The 22,584-nt window shown below is 53.1% G+C and overlaps 10 protein-coding genes across 10 annotated transcripts; 7 read left to right on the top strand and 3 right to left on the bottom strand.

The window, feature by feature from the left end:
• Positions 1-403: 403 nt before the first annotated feature.
• On the top strand, positions 404-2,068 carry A1O3_04065 (glucose 1-dehydrogenase; the record flags this gene model as incomplete). The annotated part of the gene is made up of 1 exon (XM_007734196.1): positions 404-2,068. The coding sequence occupies one exon, from the start codon at positions 404-406 to the stop codon at positions 2,066-2,068; it is 1,665 nt and encodes a 554-aa protein (XP_007732386.1).
• A 449-nt stretch (positions 2,069-2,517) lies between these two features.
• A1O3_04064 (uncharacterized protein) lies at positions 2,518-3,447 on the top strand (the record flags this gene model as incomplete). The annotated part of the gene is made up of 2 exons (XM_007734195.1): positions 2,518-2,970; positions 3,025-3,447. The coding sequence occupies 2 exons, from the start codon at positions 2,518-2,520 to the stop codon at positions 3,445-3,447; spliced, it is 876 nt and encodes a 291-aa protein (XP_007732385.1).
• A 255-nt stretch (positions 3,448-3,702) lies between these two features.
• On the bottom strand, positions 3,703-5,685 carry A1O3_04063 (uncharacterized protein; the record flags this gene model as incomplete). The annotated part of the gene is made up of 4 exons (XM_007734194.1): positions 3,703-3,906; positions 4,029-4,483; positions 4,547-5,444; positions 5,512-5,685. The coding sequence occupies 4 exons, from the start codon at positions 5,683-5,685 to the stop codon at positions 3,703-3,705; spliced, it is 1,731 nt and encodes a 576-aa protein (XP_007732384.1).
• A 1,556-nt stretch (positions 5,686-7,241) lies between these two features.
• On the top strand, positions 7,242-7,532 carry A1O3_04062 (uncharacterized protein; the record flags this gene model as incomplete). Its single annotated transcript, XM_007734193.1, has 1 exon — positions 7,242-7,532. One exon carries the CDS (start codon positions 7,242-7,244, stop codon positions 7,530-7,532), a length of 291 nt encoding a protein of 96 aa, XP_007732383.1.
• Positions 7,533-8,636: 1,104 nt separating this feature from the next.
• Positions 8,637-10,155, top strand: A1O3_04061 (uncharacterized protein; the record flags this gene model as incomplete). Its single annotated transcript, XM_007734192.1, has 2 exons — positions 8,637-8,702; positions 8,767-10,155. 2 exons carry the CDS (start codon positions 8,637-8,639, stop codon positions 10,153-10,155), a joined length of 1,455 nt encoding a protein of 484 aa, XP_007732382.1.
• Positions 10,156-11,825: 1,670 nt separating this feature from the next.
• On the top strand, positions 11,826-12,941 carry A1O3_04060 (uncharacterized protein; the record flags this gene model as incomplete). The annotated part of the gene is made up of 3 exons (XM_007734191.1): positions 11,826-11,882; positions 11,989-12,052; positions 12,118-12,941. The coding sequence occupies 3 exons, from the start codon at positions 11,826-11,828 to the stop codon at positions 12,939-12,941; spliced, it is 945 nt and encodes a 314-aa protein (XP_007732381.1).
• A 1,200-nt stretch (positions 12,942-14,141) lies between these two features.
• A1O3_04059 (uncharacterized protein) lies at positions 14,142-14,825 on the top strand (the record flags this gene model as incomplete). The annotated part of the gene is made up of 1 exon (XM_007734190.1): positions 14,142-14,825. One exon carries the CDS (start codon positions 14,142-14,144, stop codon positions 14,823-14,825), a length of 684 nt encoding a protein of 227 aa, XP_007732380.1.
• A 1,680-nt stretch (positions 14,826-16,505) lies between these two features.
• A1O3_04058 (DNA-directed RNA polymerase I, II, and III subunit RPABC2) lies at positions 16,506-17,141 on the bottom strand (the record flags this gene model as incomplete). The annotated part of the gene is made up of 4 exons (XM_007734189.1): positions 16,506-16,539; positions 16,591-16,710; positions 16,762-17,040; positions 17,116-17,141. The coding sequence occupies 4 exons, from the start codon at positions 17,139-17,141 to the stop codon at positions 16,506-16,508; spliced, it is 459 nt and encodes a 152-aa protein (XP_007732379.1).
• A 428-nt stretch (positions 17,142-17,569) lies between these two features.
• On the top strand, positions 17,570-19,216 carry A1O3_04057 (uncharacterized protein; the record flags this gene model as incomplete). The annotated part of the gene is made up of 1 exon (XM_007734188.1): positions 17,570-19,216. One exon carries the CDS (start codon positions 17,570-17,572, stop codon positions 19,214-19,216), a length of 1,647 nt encoding a protein of 548 aa, XP_007732378.1.
• An 849-nt stretch (positions 19,217-20,065) lies between these two features.
• Positions 20,066-22,215, bottom strand: A1O3_04056 (uncharacterized protein; the record flags this gene model as incomplete). Its single annotated transcript, XM_007734187.1, has 4 exons — positions 20,066-21,009; positions 21,134-21,530; positions 21,737-22,061; positions 22,163-22,215. The coding sequence occupies 4 exons, from the start codon at positions 22,213-22,215 to the stop codon at positions 20,066-20,068; spliced, it is 1,719 nt and encodes a 572-aa protein (XP_007732377.1).
• Positions 22,216-22,584: the final 369 nt, after the last annotated feature.

Here is a 22,584-nt window from a genome sequence, read left to right as displayed (position 1 = left end):
ATGTCGGCTTACAGTACAGAGTATGTACAGTATCTACTATCCTCAGCCCCGGTGCGGCCTTCTCCATGGCGTGCCACCCTTGCACGCAAACATCGACACAGATTCGTCCAACACCTGCCACCAACCTGCTACTCTGGTACTAGTATCTGTATACCGACCGATCTTTCTTGTGGAGCTCCGGGGGGATGGGGCCTGAGGGTCTCGTCTCGTGGAGATGCCCGTTCGTCTCCTCTCCGGCATCTGTGTGTCATGGCATGATCCGTCCAACGTTTTCCTTGTCTTGTACCCAAGGTAGTAAAGAACAGGATCCCGCAGAGCTCATACTGAACTTCAGTGCAAGTCAGATTGTTCTCTTCTGAACCCGGCTTGAGCTTTGGCTTTGGTTTTTGCAGCAACGCCGAACATGGGGATTCTGCCTGCTCGCAAGGCGGTTGCCTTCTCGGTGCAGAAAGGACAAACCGTCAAGATCATCAACACTCATGGCAAGCAAGTGGTGGATTTCTGGGCGTTCAATCCCCATGATGCCAACGACTTCCTCTCCATGGTGCATACGCGCACCATCCTACTGAAAGTGGCCATCTCGCCGGGCGACCAGCTGTATAGCACTCGCAGAAAGCCCATGCTGACCGTGGTCGAGGACACCACCCGCGGCGTGCACGACTTGATGTGGTCAGCCTGCGATGCCGAGCGATATCGAATGCAGGGCGTGGCAGGCTATCACGACAACTGCACGGACAACATGCACGCCGCATTGAAAGAGCACTTCCCGCACTTTGGCATTGCCCACGACTGGGTTCCCGACCCGTTGAATCTCTTCATGAACGTGGCCATCGACCATCGCTCCAACCTGACAATTCGGCCTCCAACCAGTGAAAAGGGCGAATATGTATCCTTGGAAGCGCAGGCCGATCTGATTGTGGTCATGAGCGCCTGTCCGCAAGACATCGACCCCGTCAACGCGGGAATGCCGACCGACTGCGAATACCAGGTGTCAGGTCCAGGTCTAGGATCAGGCGAGCAGCCAGTACCATCGCCAACATCAAGCCTGGCCATTTACCCCCGCCGCCGCAAGGTCAAGATTGCCCTCTCGTTCGACTTCGACGCTGTGTCTCACTGGCTTGGGACGGGCTGTCATCCCGACAACAACATGGCCGACTACAGCTCGGGCATTTTTGCCGGGCAGGTTGGAGCCCTCCGCTTGCTCGACGTCTTGACGAAGCACGGCATCGCAGACAAGGTGACCTGGTTCATCCCCGGCCACACCATCGAAACCTTTCCCGACACGGTGCGAAAGGTGGTGCAGTCGGGCGCCGAAATTGGCCTTCATGGATACTCGCACGAGGGCATCTATCAGATGACGGAAGAGCAAGAACGAGACGTGCTACTCAAATGTATCGACGTCGCCACCAAGCTGGTCGGGAAGCCGCCACGCGGCTACCGAGCCCCCATGTACACCATCAGAGAAACCACGGTGCAACTACTTCGGCAGCACCAGTTTCTCTACGACACTTCTCTGATGCATCATGATTCACAGCCTTATTTCACTCCCAGCGACCCACCGATCAAGACCATCGATTTCTCGCAGCCGGCATCGTCCTGGTTGCAGCCGACGCCGATTGCGTCGCAGGCTTATCCGGAAGGGTTACACCCTCTCGTCGAGATCCCCTGCGGCTGGTACAATGAGGACATGATGCCGTTGCAGTATCTTCCCCATCTTGCCAATAGCATGGGCTATGTATCCACTCGCGTGGTGGAACAAATGTGGAAGGACAAATTTCTGTGGCTCTGGGAGAACTCTCCTGAGGGCAGTGGCGCTGGCTCCGGCTCCAGCTCCATCGACTTTGTCTTTCCTATACTGATGCATCCCGATACCAGCGGTATGGCACATGTGATTGGAATGGCTGAGCGCGTTGTCCAGTGGTTGAAAAGCTTCGGCGACAACGTCGAGTTCTGCACACATGAAACCATAGCAAGCCTGTGGTTGGCCGAACAGAAGAAAACGGCCGGAAAAGAAGTAGCAGGAGGTTGCTTGCCTATAGGTAGCCCTCTAGATATCCGTCGATCATAATCATACTGTACATATGTACCTAGTAGGTGCCTAGTATGTAGCATGGAATATCAGTAACCGCCATGGACGCCGTACATACAAATGGAAAGGATAAGAACGATCTTTGTAACTCGTTTAACGTCCCGGAGTCCGACACCTCGTGGCTTTAACCGTGCACCCTGGTAGGTGCCTGGCTACCAATATCGGCCGGGTTTGAGGTGCGTGTGACTGTTGACGGTTGACCCTGGTGAGTGCTGGCGCAGGCTATTTACTTACAATGACCCTAACCCTAGCAGACGCAGGTAGAGGAAGCTAAAAGCGGCGCCCAGAGCTGTTGGATTCGGCGGTCCTTGGCCTGCGTTCACTGCAGGCGTCGGTGACCTTCTCCGCAATCTGAGATCTGAGCGCGCGACTGATGAACGCACGCTGGCCCCTCGCCCCTCGCAGCAAACAGATCAGGCGAGCTCGCTATGCCATGGCCGAAGCTGTGGTTCTCCTCGACAAAGGATGAATCCGAATCCGAATCCAAGCCTCTTCGTCCCTCCAAAACCCAAGCTAGTGAGACCTTAGACTCAGCTTCCCAGAACCTCAAGCCAACTCCGCAAGGCCCCTCTCCCTCCAATGCCTCGCCTTCGAAGCTCTGGACCTTCACCGAACCCGGGACCATCAGTGCGGCGGTAGTCTTGACGGCTGCTTCCTTGGGGTGTTTTACGTTCTACAAGGCGTACCTGCGCAGAATCCCTCAAGCGGTCAACATCAACCCTGGTTTCTTTCGCCGGAGGAGCATTGTAGGAAAGGTCACAAGCGTGGGAGATGGGGATAACTTTCGCATCTACCATACACCAGGTGGTCGATTGGCCGGCTGGGGTTGGTTCCCCGGCAGACGTGTTCCGACAGACAAGAAAAAGCTGAAGGGCCAGACAGTAAATCGAGACCGAAACCGTTGGCGAAGAACTTTGCATTGACTAGTCTCCCAGATCCATGTTCGCCTGGCCGGAATCGACGCACCCGAACTGGCGCATTTCGGTCGCCCTTCACAGCCTTACGCGCCCGAGGCCCTCGATTGGCTTACGGCCTACGTGCTGGGCAAAAGAGTCCGTGCCTACGTTTACAAGATAGATCAATATAGCAGAGTCGTGGGAACTGTCTATGTCTGGAAGGGCCTTCTCCGGAGAGACGTGGGCCTCCAGATTTTAAGGGCCGGCCTGGCCACTGTGTATGAAGCCAAATCAGGGGCTGAGTTTGGCGACGGCCTGGAGAAAAAGTACCGTAGCGCCGAGTGGTGGGCGAAGACCAAGAGAAAAGGCATGTGGGCTGCAAGCAATAAAGACTACGAAAGTCCTCGGGCGTACAAGACCCGGCATGGAATGGGGGCGCCTCAACAAGAGGGCAAACAGTGATGGAGGTGACAAGCCAGCCAGCCCTCTTGGACTGTTAACTACCGTGTGGTGTGTAACAATGTAAAACGCACATGAACAGTGGAAGCTTTCTTCCACACTCGCCCAATGACCGAACATTTACTACCTACTATCTCTAGGTAGGTGTTAACTATCTCTAGGTAGGTGTAACTATCTCTAGGTAGGTATATTTGGGATTACCGCTGCGCGAATCCCAATGTTCCATGGAGCCCGTCAGCCACCCTCTTCCTCTCCCCTTCATCCTCTGTCGAGACATGTCCGTTGCAACTTGCTGCTGTCGGCCTTCTCAGCAACGACCTCGACCTCATTGTCAGCGGCCGACGGGGCTTTTGTGGATCCGACTTCGCCACCGTTTGGATGCGACGGTTTGGCTCTTATGTTCTTCCATTCGATGCCCAGGGCAAGAACGAAGCCCACGATGGCAGAGGCCAGGGACGCATACTGTTCAGTTCAGGACCGTATTAGCCAACGAATGAGGACGAGGATGAGGACGAGGACGAGTAAAACATGTAATGGACTACAGCGTGGGGTCGCGGCACGCGGCATGCAGGATTCGAACTCACAAAGACACTTGTGATGGCTCGGTCGTATGCCCAAAGGACAGAGTCAAGCTTCCCTGGGAACGAGCTCAACGTAGCCTTCCGGGCGTGTCCCGACCCGGCATCCAACAAGATTTGCACCTGCTCCGCGTTGAGGCCTACATGCTGCTTGAGTGACTTGACGAGCTGATTCTGAAAGACGGCCAACGCAATGCTCTGGAACACAGAGCCGCCGAAATACTGGAAGAACGTCACCAACGAGATCCCGACGGGAATCAACTGAGGTCTCGAGGCCAGCGAGGCTTGGACGGCGAGGAGGGATGCTTGCATTGCTACTCCACCTAACCCCTGGACGACCATGAATGGGATCCATTTTGCATGCGGCGTGGAAGTGGTGAGGGTAGTGTAGAGCCCTGACGCAATGGCCATACAACCAATGCCAACGAAGAACCAAGGGTTATAGTAGCCCGTACGGTTGACTGAATGCCAGTGTCAGTCTGGAAAGGTCGCAGACGATACTCAGAACTTGGCCGTTGACTCACTGGCTATTCCGCCAATACCGGAGGCAATGATCTGTGAAAGGACCAGCGGAAGTGTCATGATACCGCTGTGAAGAGGACTAGCACCCTTGATGACTTGGAACCATTCAGGCATGTAGTAAACGTTAATGAGATAGGCACCAAACATGAAGCTGCTGAACAGACAGCTGAGAATGATTGAACGATGCAAGATGATCGAGAATGGGATCATGGCGTTCTCCCCTTTACGATGTTCCCAGAGAATAAAGATCGTGGCCAGTCCGGCAGCGCCACAAAACAGTCCTACTACTGTGGCCGACTTCCAAGGGTACTGCTGGCCACCCCATTGTAAGGCCAGGAGGATCATTACAATAGTGGGCATAAATATGGCGCAGCCAACCAAGTCGATTTTGAGCAGCTTCTCCCGCAAAGGCGCTTTGTCGGAGCTTCGTATCGGTGGGTGAAAGAACAAGGTCAATGCAAGTAGAGTCGGCGCCCCAAGAGGTAGATTGATGTAGAAACACCACCTCCAAGTCACCTTTGTTGCCAAGGCGCCTCCGATGATCGGCCCAGTGATTGTGGCAACTCCGAGCAGCGAAGACAGTGCTGCGGTGTAAATGGCACGTTTCGAGAGTGGTACCACAACTGCGAGAATAGAAAAGGTCCCAGAAAATATCCCGGCTGCCCCAGCCCCGGCAACTGCGCGACCAAGGATGAACAAGCTAGAGTTGACAGCAGCACCGCACAGAAGCGAGCCTAAAAGGAAAATGCCTACGAAGGTGAAGAAAGTCCATTTGAGCGAGAAGCTGACGTACAACTTTCCAGCGAGGGGCTGCAGTGAGCACATGCTCAGAGGATAAGCTGCTGCGTACCAGCCGATGTCCGTGGTGGAGTGAAATCGTGCGGTTATGGATGGGATGGCCTGTTCTCCTGTCAGCCATGGCCAGAGTGATACTGACAAAGTAGATTGATAGAAAAAGAGGGCCTACTGTTGAGATGACTGCGATATCAAGAGAGAACAGATAGATGGCGAGCCCAAGGCCAACGAGGACGAGGCTAAGCTTTGAGCCGGTCAGGTAGTGAGTAGCCTCCAACTCCGTGCTCTCGGTAACATCTTGCTCGTGCGAGACAGATTCAACGGCGTCCGACTCTTTACCTGGCATTTCAGTGGTAAGGTGAGGTTCTTTTCGTCAAAACGACTGAGTGGCTTGTAGTCGTTGAATGAAGATGGTATTAACTTGAAAAGGGGAGACGGAAAAATGGTCAAAGATATTGAGGACATTTTCTGAGTAAACTGAAGAAAGAAGAAAGATATAATCAACAGACTTACCACTAATTTCAACATAGCTTAGAGTGTGTTAGGAATTTAATTGACAGCATGAAGGTGATCAGATCAATACCTGGGTAGGAACAAGGCGCGGCAGAAAGGGGCAGGACCGGACCAAAAACGGCCCGGTCGACTGCCTTATCTGATTGGTTGATTGCAAGTTCCAATCATCACTGATTGGCTCCTGCTCCTAATCACGTGATTTGGGATGCTTACTAAGTACTATCAATTTTCGACCGGAGTTGTTTTTCTCCTCCGCCGTTCCGGACCTGAGCATTTGAATGCCTCCGCTTGTCCGTCCCTCCCGTTCCATTATGCATGATAGCGTGATGAAGGAGGCTGAGAATCCTCACTCCAGGCGGAGAGCATGTGTTCGATGTGCTACCGCCAAAGCGAAATGTTCTTTCAGTGATCGGCAACAAGTCTGCGACCGGTGCCGGAGACTGAGACGGGATTGTATCCTCGAAGAAGCTCCACGACGGCGGAAAGAGAAGCAATCCACGTACGTCCGTCACCTAACCATCCAACACCCTCTGCGGGAATTAACTACGAGATAGGAGAGTCAAAGCACTGGAAGAAAAAGTCAACAGTCTTCTCACCTTACTCACCCCTGACAACGCGGTGGTCAGAAATGCAAATGCAAAAGCAAATGCAACTGCAAATGCAAAAGCAACTGCGAATGCAACTATCAACGCCACAGCACCAGCTCCCACGGTGGAAGATGATAGTGCCACGACCCTCTCGCTCGCGCATGCGCGAAGTACAACCAGCACAATGCCCTCCAAATCTGAAGAATGCAGTCGGTTCGATGTCATAGACAGTGGCCTGCTGACAATCCCCAAGGCCGATATCCTCCTGAACACCTATAAACAAGTTTACTCGAAGTTTTTTCCATTTGTTGTTATACCTCCAGAGATCGATGCCGCTACTTTACGGAAAAACTCTCCGTTTCTCTTCCTCTCTATTGTCATGACATGTCTCCAAGAAAACCCTATACTCCAGAGGAGGCTTGGAGTAGAAGCAAAGAAGACTCTCTGCGAGCGTGTCCTGATAAGCAACGAAAGAGACATTGACCTTCTCCAAGGCCTACTCATCCAGCTGAGCTGGAACCATTTTCACTTCACTCCCGGCAATAAGCATTCATACATGTTGCTACAAATGGCAACCGGTCTTGTCATGGACCTTGATCTCGATAGATGTCCTGCGCATCGTGATCAGAGAGTCGGCAGTAATATTTGCTTCTCGACAAGGCCGAGCCACAGCGAGCAGTTCCCGGCCCAATGTCGAAGGACGACAGCTGAAATCCGGGCTCTTCTGGGTTTCTTCTATCTCTCATCCTCGCAAGTACAACACCTCCGTGGCTTTCCGGGCTGTTCTGACAATTAAACAAGGATGGCTAGTACGCGCAAAGAACTGGCCATGAGTCACACCAAGTGGATTGATTACTGTTGCCATGTCCTCGAAGTTGAGCAGGAGGCGCCTACAGACGTATACGCGACTGCCTTCATCAAAGTCAGATGTCTGGTTCAGCGCATTGGCGAGAGGTTCTCATACGATGATCATATATCCGCTCTACATCTGCACGATACTGTGGTTCAGATGTCGGTCAATGGGTTCAAGAAGGAACTTGCCGAGCTTGAGGCCACTCCTGCTTTCTCATCTACACAAAACAACTGTGAGTAACCCAGAGTTTTCCACTGTCCTGTTCAAATATGTGGCACTCGTGACGGCGTTCGTGGCTAACAAGAACTTCGAAGATGCTCTTATGGCCGAACTGAAAGCCTTGCCAGTCACTATCCATGAGGTAGCATTATACCGGGAGTCATCTTCATCAAGCACTCTTCTTTGGGATCTCTTGACCGCGACCCGAGACTACCTGGACTATCTTCTAAACCTACAAAGCGAAAATTTGAAATGTCTTCCTTCGGCATTTTACTCCTCATTTGCGCGGGCCATGATTATCCTATCAACTGTAGCCCGCTTACCTTCGACGACCGGGTGGGATAGCGCAATTGCAAAAAGAGAAGCAGATGTTGCGAATAGGGGAGATCGTATAAGACTCAGATTCAGAGACGAGTTTTCCACCACGGGAGATAATGGCAGCCTGGAACAGCGAGATGTCTGGGCATTCTTCGCACGTGGACTAGGTGGCTTGATGGCATGGCACAGGAGGTGTGAGACACAGAGCGAAGGAGAGGCGGAATACGATCTCCCAATCAGTTCGTCTGGTGCTGGGTCCAAGATGCGAATTGGATGTACGTTGGCAGACATGATGACTCCGTTCGCCTCACTCCGCCTCCGCAATACCACTCAAACCAACTGCAGCAATGGGGGCGGGAATCAGGGGCAAGCGACTATCGATCAGAGACATGCATACGGCGGGAGTCGACTTGATCCTCAGCCAGATTTCACCATGGACGTTTGGGATGATGAGGTATGGCAGTCTATTATGGACGACTTTTCCATGTTTCCTGCCACAGCAGGTCTTCCCGCTTGACCAGTTCGGCAGTATCTGAGTAGGGTTTGCTTTAGAAGTACTCCTACGATCGGTCCTGTGTCGGAGAACAGAGGATGAATATATGTACTCCATAGACTATAGAGAAAACAAAAGCGGCGAGGGATCGCCTGCCGGATCGGGCGTGGCTTGGCCGGAGCAGGTTTAGGCCTTTCATTCACCAACATGTGGAATACGAAGTACGGAGTATTACGTATATACATGGTCTACTGTAGTTTCCGTCATCTAATCATTCAGTCTCGATTGATTTCTCATCGATCTTCATTCCAGAAATGCCTGCCACAGACTCGCCTGCGGTCATTGTAGCTCGATTCCTGTACGCGAATCATTATAACGGAGTGCGTGACCCCTTGTGGCTCATCCAGTAGGCTTTCTTGACCTAACAACCCTGACGACTGGCAGACACTTGAGGCATTCCTCGCCGAAGCAGGATTGCCCGAAGATGCGGCAGTCACCAAGCCAGGTGACTGGACGATAGAGAAGATCCTCGAGGAGAAGAAGCAATTCGACACGAGTCTGGCCTTTGAGAGGAGCGGCGATGATCACGATACAGGTTGGTCACTGCCTGCACCGTCGCAAGCCGTGGAGCCTCAGGTCCCTATCAGATCCAACGTACTCTGTGTGAGCGGCGATCGGGGAAGTGAGAAGGAGGATGGAGTCATCTTCGTGACTACAGCTGACCGATCATGGACGCGTGTCTCGCCGGCAGCGCCGTTTACGCTCCTGGGCTCCATTCCCAATGCTCACGGCAGTCCTGTGCTGTCCGTCAGCTCACTTCCCGGAGGCTACGTCTTCTCCACCTCAATGTCCGGGCAGCTTGCTCTACACGACTCCCAGGGCCGACTGTTGGACAAGAGCCGCGACCACATGAAATATGCGGTCCATGTGGTATCAGGACTGACTCGGCGGGGAAGATGGATTGTGGCGACGGCCGGCTGGGATCAAAAAGTCCACGTCTACGCACCCGAGCTTGAGTTGGCTGCGAACTTCGAGCCACATGCACAGAATCCTCTTGGAGATGATGAGCCATATATTCCAGGACTCCTCCGCGACCCGATCCATACCATCAGTCTACCCACTAATCCAGAGTCGATGGTCCTTGTCCACCACCCGGACACCAGGGACCTTTACCTGATCGTCTCACGACGGGATTCGACATTCCTATACTACTACTGCATTAAACCCACTGCCGAGGAGTCGTCTTCCTCACGCAGCAGCGAAGACACATACTCGGTGCAGGAGACCGGCAAGCAGAATCTGGCGCCACACTCCAACGCGTGGGTAGCGTTCACGCCCTCCTACCTCGCTGTCTGCCCGACAGATCCACAACTTCTGGCCGTCGCAACATCGCACCTCCCTCATATGAAGCTTATCATTGTGCGGCTTCTTTTCCCGACCGCGACTTACGACCCGAACTCGAATACCGCTGCGGTCGTCGATTCAGAACCAGTAACCCAGACCTCGCAGGCTCGGGCCGCCCTCGCCTTGCAAGACCGCGAAGATTCGGCCATCAAGCTTCAGGTGTCCACCATGGCTCCTCAGACGCCCTACTCAACACCCCAAGTGGTCTGGCGTCCTGGCGGCAGTGGGGTTTTCATCAACGCCGACGATGGAGTGATTAGGGGTGTTGATACGCAGAGCGGCAAGGTCGTGGCGATGCTCAAGGCCCATGAGGTCGGGTCTAAGGTCCGGACCCTGTACGCAGGATGGGAGGCAGGCGGCAAGGAAGAAGTCTTGGTTAGTGGTGGCTTTGATAAGAGGGTCTTTTTCTGGAGAGTTGAGAGGGACTGATAGCTGTCCATTTGTTCTTGTACCACCGCCTCCTTTGCAATGACCGACATGGTTCTCGGGCCATGATAATGCTCTGATGTACTGCCTGCCCTGCATGAGCCGCATACATCCCGTCGGAAACTGTCTTGACGAACGTAACCAGGTTTCTTCAGCTCGTATTGCTTGTGCCAACCCTAAAGGTCTCCTCAGACGTATCAAAGACTGCTTAGGAGACCCAGTAGCTCTGCCATTCCATGTTGCTGTAGTTTCGGAACAAGTAAATCAGCGGATCTTGTGTGTGCTCATCCTCCTCGGCCAACGGTGCTTCACTTTCACTTTCACTTCACCACCCTCCACCGTCACATGGTGTCACATGCTCTGCTCGATGCCTGCGGTGAAAACAATTCAACCCTGATATATTTATTGACCAGTAATTCTTCCAACTTCAAGTAGCTAGGAGTCGCTGACTGTAAAGACTGCCACTGTAGCCGAGTGGCTAAGGTGGCAGAGATTACAGTCAGTGCAGGACTAGTCGTGACCAAGTAACCTTCAGCCTCTATCGGCCCATCCCTACTTTGTCCCACCGGTCTCTGTTTACAGAGACCCGTGGGCCAACAGTGGCAGTGCTTGTCTTGACCTTGCACAGAGTCACTGAGGGATGGTGTTCAAGACGCTGTTGTTGATACTGGTCGCCAAATCGGAAGCCACTAAAAACCTGTTCGAATCCCCCTTCGTTCCCCCTTCCTTCCTTGTATAGCATGGAGGACAGGTTTTCGGGAATTCAATTCTGGTCAAGAAAGGATTGAATCTGTTTTTTTGGCAGCTTTGTTTTTTGCCTTGATAGCTGCTGCTTTTGTGTGTGCATTTGACCACAGAGCCCTGTGTGATAGTACTACTGTGTTAGGATAGTCCTCCTATACCTCACTTTCTCTTGGCTGTTCAAGTCACTGCAGTGTTGGCTTCTGCATATGGCCAAGCAGCGCCACCATAATCAGTCTTTCTGGAAAGTGTCCCTGCCAACTCACGGTTTCTGGTAGACGAGATGCGAGGCTCTCCTCTTGGGAGTCTTTCTGAACTTCGGGATTGCTCCAATAGTCTCGACAATCCTGTGAGTCTTACGGTATTGTTTCTCTCCAAGTTCCTTCCGATCTTGACCACAAGCAGTCGATATAGTGACGGTTCCCTGAGGTGGTTACCTCGTCTTCGTCTTGAGAGAATGCTGTACCGCCAACAGCCCATGCTGCCTGCAATTCGCTGGTCCGTGGTGGCAGGGCCAAACAACTTCGTGAAAGACCGCTGATCTCGGAGCCTCCAAGCTGCCGCGACACATGCCGAAGATATCTTCTGAGTGACCAAATCTGTTGACCTAACATGCATCTCGCAAAGACACGTTGCTTCCGAAGAGACTGACTGATATCAGGCTGGCCCACAGATGGCAGATTGACGTCAGGATAATGTTTTGATACTGACATCGAATGACGGTCATTTGAATCGATCCGTCAACCTCAACCACGTGCGGCCTCGGCAACAACGACGAACTTGAGGACGGAAGTAAGCAGCAGGCAGCAGGCACTGAAGCGTCCTCTCGGCTTTTACACACTTCCCACAACCCACCGGTTGGAAAGCGTTTCACGCCGACATATTTCCCCGGCAGTCCCGCTTGTGAAAAACAATATCATCTGTGTCAAGCCATGGAAGGCGAGTTCGCCGCCCGGGACGGCGCGAAGCTCTACACGAAGACATGGAAGGTGAGGCTCTTCCCTAGGCATCCTGTTATCTGCATCGTATCACTGCTTGCCATCACTATTCCCCCCTGTGTATATCTGTCTAGTACTGACCCTACGGCTCGAACAGCCCGAATCCGGGTATATCTCAGCCATCCTCATCTTCCTTCACGGTTTCTCCGACCACATCAATGGTACGATCGGATTCTTACCGTGGTTGGAATGGATCGAGGCGATATCTGATATATGAGAGCTCTAGCCTACTACGACTTCTTCCCGACGCTCAGTTCCTCCTCGTTCGGTATTGCCGTGTACGGCTTTGACCAACGAGGCTGGGGCCGCTCGGTCCGGAAACCAAGCGAGCGCGGACTAACGGGACCAAGCACACTCGTCATATCCGATATCCACGACTTCGTCCTCCACATTGCTTCACTCCCAGAAACCCTGGGGAAGCCCTTGTTCTTGATGGGCCATAGCATGGGCGGCGGCGAGGCGCTGTGCTACGTGCTGTCCACATCACCGGAGTTCCAAAACCGACCGCCTATCAAGGGCCTGCTGCTAGAAGCGCCATACGTCGAGCTTGACCCTTCGGAACAGCCGTCGTCCCTAGTCGTTTCTGCGGGCAAGCTGGCCGCCATGGTTCTTCCACATACGCAGATGAAGCAGAAACTCCACGCGACGTACATGTCGCACTCGCCCAAGGTTCGCCAAGATTGGGTCGACGATCCGTTGTGTCATGACACAGGAACGCTGGAGGGTCTCAAGGGCCTTCTCCAGCGATCAGCTGATTTGTCGGCCCTTTCTCATGGCCGCAAGGTGCATGGCTTGTCCACCAGATTGCCCTGCCCCGTCTGGATGGCGCACGGCACTAGCGACCGAGTCGTCTCCCCGACAGCTGCTGAGCGCCTTTTCAAAGTGCTCGAAGCGCCTAACGGCGATAAGGTGTACCACTCATATCCCGATGGATACCATAAACTGCACGCCGAGCCGGACGGCGTTGGAGAACAGTTTATAAAGGACGTGGCAAGCTGGATTCTAGCACATGTTGCCGGGTCACCAGAGGCTGCTCAGGTTGGTACTTAGCTTGTGGTTATATCGAAGGCCTTGAATGACTTATCACACAGCAGAAGTCGAAACTGTGACGGACAGACTGGTGAAGCAAATCAACCTTCAAACATAGCGATCGGCTTTTCTAGCGACGAAAAGGCATCTGTCCACAAATCTACAGTGGATCTCTACTGAATCTGAAGTGCTCAAGAACAAGAAATTCTGTTGGAAGCCAGTATCCGAACACTCAAGTAGGCTGCGATCAGCCTCGATGAATGAGACCGGGGCCTGGGTCTGTTCCCCCAGGTGATGTTGCAAGCCCATTAGCCCAGTTTCGTCTAAGAGCTCGAGAGCCCGAGAAAAGTACTCCGTAGGCCGGCACCATACCTGCGTCGTGCGCTAAACTATTCTCAGAAATAAGGCGGTCAATGGTCACCTTATTTCTGAATTGATATTAGCTTGTCGTGGAGAGAGCACGTGACAGGAAGGGCCGGTGTTTATATAAGACGCGCGTCAGCTACATTGGTACTAGCGTCGCTTGGCACCACTAGACCTCTTCGTCCTCTCCATCCTGTGTGAGTCGAGTTCAACCTCACTTCACTTCATCTCATCGTCCACTCTAGATATTTACTTTCTTTATGGCCAGTAGAGACACTGGATTGCCCTGTCTCTAGTCCACAGGTCTATGTGCTCCCTCTATGCGCATCGGTGGCTCTACCCTGCCGTTCCAGGCCCCAGTGACAGCCCTCCATCTTCCAGATCTGCCTGGCTTTGTTTGTCCGCCTGACCAATGGCATCCGGTGAGCCACGCTACCTTTTACGTCTTACGACCACCCATAAAGGATTCTGAGACAGCACTTAGACATCACAATGCCCTTAACACGATGTCATGGACTTTGGCTGAATGACTACATCGGGAAGCGGCTAACAGTCCATTGAGAGGCCCAACGTGATGGCTGCGCTGATCCGCATGTCCTTTATTCTGATGACCGTGGCTCATGTACAGAGTTGAAAGCTCTTTCAAACCACCATCATGGCTCAGGCAAAGAACGAGAGGTCTAAGTATCTTCTTCACTGTTTTAATAGTCACTCCCCTTCCTGCTCTACGTTACACATCACCTGTCACTACACTTGCAAACGAGTGAAACAGGCAGTCTCTCCAAACGCTTCTTACATCCCTGACTGCTCTTTTCTTCTTGTACTCCTCTTCCCTTCCGCACTTCTCATTCACGCATTATGCGGTTCGTCAAACTCAAAATTCGTGATGCGACTCCGAGCCATGAGACGATGTACGTCGAGCGTTCACCAGGAGGCAAACTCCATCTTGTGCGCGAGAAGCAAGCCCCGCCAAGTCCCAAGTCACGCGATGTTCAAGTAGTCAAGGTGTTTGAGAAACTCCCCGAGAAGCGTCACGTGGCTGTTGAAGCAGCAGAACCGAAACACAAGCACGAACATCATCGAGGCATGGACCACGAAAAGTCATGCAGAGACGGCATTCGCATCGAAATCATTGGATTTCAGAATGATCACAAGCAACCCCGCATATCGATCTCTGTCGGCGCAGGAGAGCGCAGCGCAGCCCGCCAGCCACATCCGTCTCCGTCTCCATCTCCATCTCCATCCCCTGTCGTTGAGGTACGCGAGCCACGCCATGTCAAAGTCAAGGAGAAGCCTCATGTCGAGTTGAGAAAGGTGAAACTGGAGAAAGTTCGTCCAGCAGAACATCGCCATCGTGATATCCCCGTCTCTCCCCAGCCCGACGCACATCGACATCTCCGACGTTTGCATATCAAGTTGCCAGATCCGAAGCCAGATCCGAAGCCACAGCCTCGCCACATGCTGAATGATGAAATCCCAATTTGGGACAAGGATTTGCGAGCCTGGGTCGTGAAGAGATCTCCACGAGTTCGCTTTGCTTGAACGCCAAACAACCAGTGCAGAAATCGTATGCGCGACGTCAATGTCCATTCGCTTTGCAACAGTGCGATCGATCCCTGTACCAGAACACTATCCGCGGACATGGACATTTTCTGCAATCTCAGACCTGGAACGGATCGAATCTCATCTTGGTCAGCCAGTCGGGACTACTTCTTGCCGCTGCGTCTGGTCATGGCTCGATCATGACATTGAGATCCGTGGATGTCTCTCTGCCCAAGTGCATACCCCTCGCCATACGCGCATATCCAGACGACACGGCCAGGTCAGCTAGGGTCGCAGGCTCGAAGCGCACAATCTTTGCCAGAGACGAAACGAAACAGAAACTGTGAACTCCTTGCTGTGCGGAAAGAAAACCCCTCAACCAGCCCTACATTTCCCACCTAGACATGACCTGTGAGATGGACGATTTATTGACATGACAAATTTGTATGATGGGTGAGTATTAGGATGAAGATGATATTGTCTGATCAAAGGGGGAATGTGACGGATAGATAGATGGCTGATCGGGTCCATGGATGAAGATTTCACTTTTCCAACCAACCCAAACAAACCCACTTCAACACCATCTAGCTATTAGGTACTTTTTTTCTTTTTCCTTCTCAGCTGACCTGAGCTATGCATCCGGAAACAACGAGGGAAACTGTACGTTGGATATCAGATGTCGGGTGTCGTTTGTCGGGTGCCGGGCAACATGTATCGGGTATCATGTATCGGGTCTCTTGTGTCAGGTACTGTATCAAGTCTTCCGGAGAAATCAGAATCAGAGCCAGAGTTAGAATCAGAATCAGAGTTAGAATCAGAATCAGCGGCACCTAGAGACCTCTGGGTAGAAGATGCAGATTGCCAGAAGCACATCCTAACCTCTAGATCTGGTTGTGTATGTGCGTGCTCGTCCACTGAGGCAAGTTTGGGTCTAGACAAAGTAGAGCGAGGATTGTTGGTCATTACTTGATTGATCATTGTTTTTGTTTAGCATTGTTGTACATGATCGTGGATCGGTAGAGCGAGCATTTGCTCCAGGTGAGCTATGGTCTGTGGCTCCAGGTGAGCTATGGTCTGTGGCTCCAGGTGAGCTATGGTCTGTGGCTCCAGGTGAGCTATGGTCTGTGGCTCCAAATGAGGTCGAGGTCGAGCTCCAGCTCCAAGCTCCTGGTGCAGTGAAAAGTATTTCTGTACATTGTTCAAAACCCAAACCCGGACCCTTTCCGTCTTCCAATCCTCCCCTGAAAAACGACAAGAGCGGCAAGGAACCGCCCGTGCATCAAGCAGGGCCGACACTGAACCGTACAGACATTGGCCGAGCTGGATCAGGGCGCTGGGCGCTATCGTACGAGCAGCCTATACAGCGTCACTGCTAGTCTCTCGCCGGTATCTCAGTCCCACTCTCCGCCCTTCTCTCTCCATGACTCGGTAGCGGGTGAAGGTGGGGGCAAAGACAGACCCTACACCGTTTTTGACTTCAGATCATGCCATCATGGTCCACAGTGAAGTGGTTTGTAGTGTAGCTCGCCGAGTGCCTTAGGCTGGCGGCATGAGGCAACAATAAACCCGTCGCATGTGGGCAACTGACCAACCTTGCGATTCCAGGAACATTGGTGGACTAAATCGGACCGAGGCAGCGACACACCCAGATATCAATGGTTTTGGAGAGTAGCCAGTGCTTCACAGCAATTCTTCACAGGTCCAGTCTTCATACCTTCTCAAAGGTCAGCAAGAAACGCGCCGCTTTGAGTTTGAACATGCTTACCATCCATCAGGTAGGTACCGGCGGACAACAAGGGGGATCTTCTTCTGGTTCAACTCTTTGATCGCAATTTGCAACGGATCGGTTTCGCCTTCAAGGTCAACCAGGACGGGGGCATTCATGCTATGTTGTATCAGTCTACGCTCCTTCCAGGAAGCCAGTACCATCGTTTACCTGATCTGCAAAGCCCTGGTACCCAAGACGCGCGCGCGCTCGTATTTTGTCATGTAGGGTGTAGTGGTTCTCTTCTCGTCCGGAATCTTCTTGTCGGCATCGCTCGATGGTTTCTGGAGATTCTGATTGGGGTCGCCGGTCACCACCGTCCTCTCGTCGCCGTCTGCCGCATTGGCTCGGTCCTCGATGGCGGCCTCGTCGATCTCAGCATCGGGGGCGAACTCCTCGACGTTTTCTTCGGGCTCGTAGAAGGTATCATCGGCCTCCTCCTGGCCATAGCTGTCAAGCAAACCAGAAGTGTCAGTCACTGGGCAAACGAACGTTGGTTGAGGCGCAAATTTTCCAGTCACTTACCCGCCCTCATCACCATAGTCAGACATTTTCCAATCGCCACTGAACTGACAAACAACGAGAGATGTGCCGAGGAGGGTTGGCAGCAGATATAAGGCAGTGCTTGCTGGGACGCATTCCGACTGTCTTCGTAGGAAGGACGCAGGATCAAAAAAAGGTGACAGGGATCCGACTCATCACGTGACGATAACTGTCCGGGTGCTTGGCAGTGTCACATGTCGCTGCCACTGCGGCTGCGCTGCGAGAAAATCAACCGGAGTTTCGAGGCTGACCTGACCTGATAATTTTTAGTTGCGGACCAACCAGCAGCCTCTCAAAAAACACTCCCCCACAACTCCGCCATTGGTCTCACATCCGGCCTTTGACCACGTTGATCTGTATTTAAATTTTTTTGTCGTGGAAGCTGATATCGAAGACGAAACGGCGACGGCGACGGGATCGTAGCGACCATACGGTCATGGCACAGATCGACTCGGACGATGATTTCGACCTGGATGACTACGAGATGGTCAAGTCCGAGGACGAGGACGAGGCGTCGGCTCCGATCGACGACACTCCCGCCTCGACTCCCCCCTCCTCCACCCTCCCACCTTGTCGACGGAAGACGCTGAAGTGTCACTGGGACAACTGCGACAAGACCTTCAATCGCCAGGCCAGGCTCGCCGAGCACATCAGGTCTCACACCAACACCCGTCCTTTCACCTGCCCGCATTCTCCCTGCACCAAAGCGTTTCTCCGTGCCAGCCATTTGAAACACCACGTTAAGAGCGCACATACTGATGTGAGGGATTACAAATGCACGTGGGCCGGCTGTGATGCAAGTTTCGCTACGGGCACGAGACTGCGACGCCATGTCCAAGCACACGAGATCAAGGAGAAATTCAGGTGTCATGGCTACCCCGGCTGTGAGCAGACTTTCCGCAAACAAGAAACCCTGGACCGCCATATCTTGTCGGTACACCGCAACATCAAACCCTTCCCTTGCACAGAATTGGATTCTGTCACTGGCCTTCCATGTACAAAAGCTTACGACACTGCCGAGAACTTGCGTACCCATCAACGAGCCAAGCATGATCCCACCCGATTCTCTTGCTCGGACTGCATGGCACGAAACGCAGCGGCACTTGCGAACCCAACAGAGGGCGGCTCAGATGATTTGGTCAAGGCGTCCTTTGCAACTTACGGTGAGCTCCAAGCTCACATCGCCGAGGAACACCCACCCATGTGCTCATTCTGTCCAACCTCTTTTATCACCAACAAAGAGTTGACTCGACATCTGGAACTTCAGCATGGCGTTCTCTCCAACAGAGCATCCGAGACTACGTCTAACTTTCCCTGCACTTATCCCAATTGCAGCAAGAAATTCTCCAAAAAGGGCAATCTAAATGTGCACATAAAGACAGTCCACGAAAACCAGCGTGACTTTATTTGCGGCCAAACCGAAATCACTCTGCCAGAGGAGCTCACCAGCCAGCAGGAAGTGGTTGTTTATGGTTGCAACCGCAGCTTTACGAGCAAAGCAAGCCTGGAGGAGCATGTCCGCACTGCACATCTTGGACTAGAGTCTAAGCGGTCAATTCGTGAGAAGAAACGCAAGGCGGAGCAAGACGTCGATGACTTTGAAGCCGTTGGATTTCCGTGGCTTGGTCAAGCGTTTAAGAAACGCAAGCCTCGATCGGACAAGGGAGTCAAGAAATCGTCGGACATGGCCCGCCTCACTGGAGTCCCAGCGAATCACGGTGGGGATGGAGCCAGCTCCCCCAAGCAAGCAGTAGCGGGATTAGGGAGCGAACCTGTCACCCAGGTAGACGAGGAGTTGGATGACAGCCTTCTGTCTGGATCGATGACTATGTGCGGCAGTCAAATCTTCCACTACGACAGCTGCTACCATTACCCGTCCGGTGAATATCCCACTGTCGATGGCTCTGCTACGGAGCTATCCAAACCCCGCGATGAAGATGCAGAGGCAGATTTTCACTTCGACTTTGGCTTGGGTCAAAACACTCCACCCGGCACCATGGACTATGAAGTTGACGACAATTTTTTCGGCCATTTCGAACAGGAACATTCGGCTTTCGCCTATCCACCTCCATTTGCTCAGTGAATGGACCGCCCTCGCTCTCTCTCTCCGAGACTCAACAAGAATCGATGTTTTCCTTTCCAGCAAATGAGATGATACCCCGTCCAGCAACCATGTCCTTGAAATCGCAAGCGCTACAAATCCTCCGACGTACCTACGGACCTGCGGTCCTGTACAGACTCGATCAGAGTCTAGCCATCGACCACTGATCGACTCGAGTACATCCTGTCCTTTTTCTTGTTCTTGTTGTTTTCGCATAGCCGGGAGTTTTCTGGTCAGATGCAAGATGGTGCATCCGCATCCGGTGGGCGGGTATGGGAAAAGCCCTTATTAACGAATCAACACGAGATGGCATAGCACGGCGTTTCCGGGTACCTCCAAAAATGGGCAAAAGTGAGCTTCCTGCTTCTTAAGATGGTAGAGAAACGATGAGACGAAATAAAATGAAAAATGAAAAATCAAAATCCAATTGAACATTAAACATTAAATATTGAACAGCATCTTTCCTGGTTTGCGCTCCAATATGACTGTATATCCACAAAGAGTCTTCCTCCATGCGCCAGAGACAGCTCTACCTTGAACTTGACGTAATTGCTGTCTTTCCTTCACCGACAACTTCTCCTCTGATCTACGGCGAGGTGTAATGAGATTACCGTCCCTCACTAGTACTGTATTTCCAGTCGAAGTCATGTCTCGTGGTCAATAAGGCGTCGTTGAGTTTCGTCGTACGACTGACTGCACAGTTCTTCACCGAGAACCAACCAACCGGTTTCCTTCGAAATGCAGGCCGAAGGGGTAGACTCGTGAAACTTTGCGCTTGCGATACCAAACATGCTGTGTGTCATAAGCCGCGTGATTAATGTACTCAGTAGGTCATGTAGTATCGACCAAGTGGACGGTGGCCAGTTGACGAGTCAGGCCGTTTCGTTTCCCCGCGGCCTTGGCCGCCACCCGTTGCCTTTTGTTCATCAAGCCCGTCTTGGACGAGTGGATGTTTACCGCCAGCGGCAGAGAGTGATTCGAAGCTGTGCTGCTGGTGGTGGAGATGGTTCGATGCGAAAGCGGTGCGTCCGAGTAAGTGACGAGCAGGACTTTGACCAGGCAGCCAGCAGGCTTCGCATTCTCGACGACGCGATCGAACACGGCCATCAGGCGCTGCGACCAGCCTTGGTCTTTCCCTTTCCCGGCGAGATCATACAGAGCCTCGGTCTCGATCACCATGTAGCATGTGCAGACACTGCGCAGGAGCAGAAGCAGCAGGTCCAGCCATTCGGACTCGGAGTGAGCACTGTGGAACTTTGTAATGTTTAGTGTATCGGGGTCTAGTCCGACGTCCTGCCGCACCAGCTGATAGATCAAGTTCTTCAGGATATCGCAGAGGCTGAGGTCTTGGTCGAGGTCTTGGTCGACGTCGACGTCGACGTCTCGACTCGCCTGGGGATGACGATGGCGATGGCGATGTCCTCGTTCGGAGAGATACCACAGCACGGGATGCCAGGCGGCGCTCAACAGTGCCGTCACCTCGACGGCCAGGTCCTTGGTGCGGGCCTCGGCGCGCGGACCGGCTCGCACCGTAAATAAAGTCGAGTCGGTGGATGCGATCCACTTGTTCAAGGCTTGGACGAAGCTGGTGGATTCGCTGCTGGGCTGGTTCCAGAGGCCACGCCGGCGAGCAATGGATCTGCAGGTCGACAGGACATGTTCTGGAAGGCGGGATGGCGTCAGAAGCGTCAGAATGTCTCCCTGCTCCATGCGGCAGAGGCGGACGGTCTGATCTTTGACCACGGCTAGGGTCTGCGAACCTATTCCTTGCATCTCTGTTGCGGCGGCCCAGGGTCAGCATGATGAAATCATTGGAGACAGGCCCCTGACAGGTAAACATTACAGCCGGCCACTCAGCCGCAAGGATAGGTTTGGGTTTGGGTGCCTCTCCCCACTCACCGGTCATTCTGGTGACCAAGGCCGTCTCCATGGCTGTGATCTGCGACTGCATCTGTTGCACGGCGATGGTGAGGTCGCGGGTCTCGGCCTTGTTGGCCCCGTTCGCGATGTGGTTGACGTTGTCAAAGGAAGACTGGATCAGCTTCAAGGTGGGCTTGTATCGCAGCGGGAAGGGATTGATAATGGAATCCAATGCCCTCTTGATCGGATGTTTCTTGTACCAGTCCGCAGCCAGGAGCAGGAACTCGATCATGTGCGCATACAGCCTTGAAACAGCGTCCCGCATCCTGTCGACCGGGTACAAGTAGATGACCAGCTTCACCTGCTGGAGAAGATCCCCAATCTTGGTGAGCGCTTCCGACAGCTCGGCCACCAGTTCTGCATGATTGAGAACTCCCTGTTGTGATACGAATTGTCACTACCAGTCCTTTGGAGAGAGCTGGCTTGCCGCGAGCAAGCGAGCAAGCGATTGAGTGAGTGAGTGAGTGAGTGAGTGAGTGAGTGAGTGAGTGAGTGAGTGAGTGAGTGAGTGAGTGAGTGAGTGAGTGAGTGTGCCGTGTTCACTAATTATCACTTCCACATTCCTGTTCATTTTTCACTTACCACAAAGACGAATTTAAAGGCCCCCCAGGCCAGTGCCACGTACTCCGGGTGATGCTGAGCGAGCACGTCGAGCACGTCGCCATAGTACCTGACCCGTGCCGAGAATGCCACCAAACACTTGTGTGCCTTGCTTTCTTTCTCTTTTCCTTTCCCCGACCTCGTCGTTGTGTATGTCTGCTTGGCCTGTTCCACGACCTCCGTCACCTCGTGCATGGACTCGGGCCAATGGCTGCGCAGCCAGTCCAGGCTTTTCTTGTCGGCATGGAGGTCCTTCTCGAAGTATTGCATCGCTTTGTCGAACGCTTCCTTGGCCACGTCGGCCCCGCTGCAGTACAGTAACCCATGCAGTCAGCCACTGAACCATAAATCACAGTTTCAAATCATCCATCAATCAGGCGAGAACGGGGTGGGAGGGGGTACGCTCACTTTCTCGCCGTGTCACCGCGGTACCAGTCCGTCTGCCTCGTCAAGGACCCCATTGCAAGTCACCACCGGCGCCCCCAAAGTCAAGCGATGGTAAGTTAGCGACGAGCGTCGAGCTTCGACAGGTACAAACATCGAAGAAGGGTCTCGAAGAGAAGATACACATCTTGCCCAGTAGATGGCCAAAGTCGTAGTGCGCCTTGTAGTGTCGCCCTTGCAACATAATCTTGCCTGGGCGCATGCTGCACTCACCTAACATCAAAGTATTGGCTGTGACGTGCAGTGCATTGGCTGTGGCTGTGGCGGGCTGAGGGCGAGGCTGTGCAGCCAGGGGGGAGCTTATAGGCGGCCATGTACTCCGTACTTGTCGGATGGGCGCGATTGGGCGGCACCGCATTGTACGAGTAGTCCCTAAGCCTACCCCG

The sequence above is a fragment of the Capronia epimyces genome (genome assembly GCF_000585565.1).
Source record: "Capronia epimyces CBS 606.96 chromosome Unknown aczIQ-supercont1.3, whole genome shotgun sequence".
Lineage (NCBI taxonomy): Eukaryota > Fungi > Ascomycota > Eurotiomycetes > Chaetothyriales > Herpotrichiellaceae > Capronia > Capronia epimyces.
The sequence above is the reverse complement of the archived record's forward strand: the minus strand, read 5'-3'. Positions and strand labels throughout refer to the sequence as shown.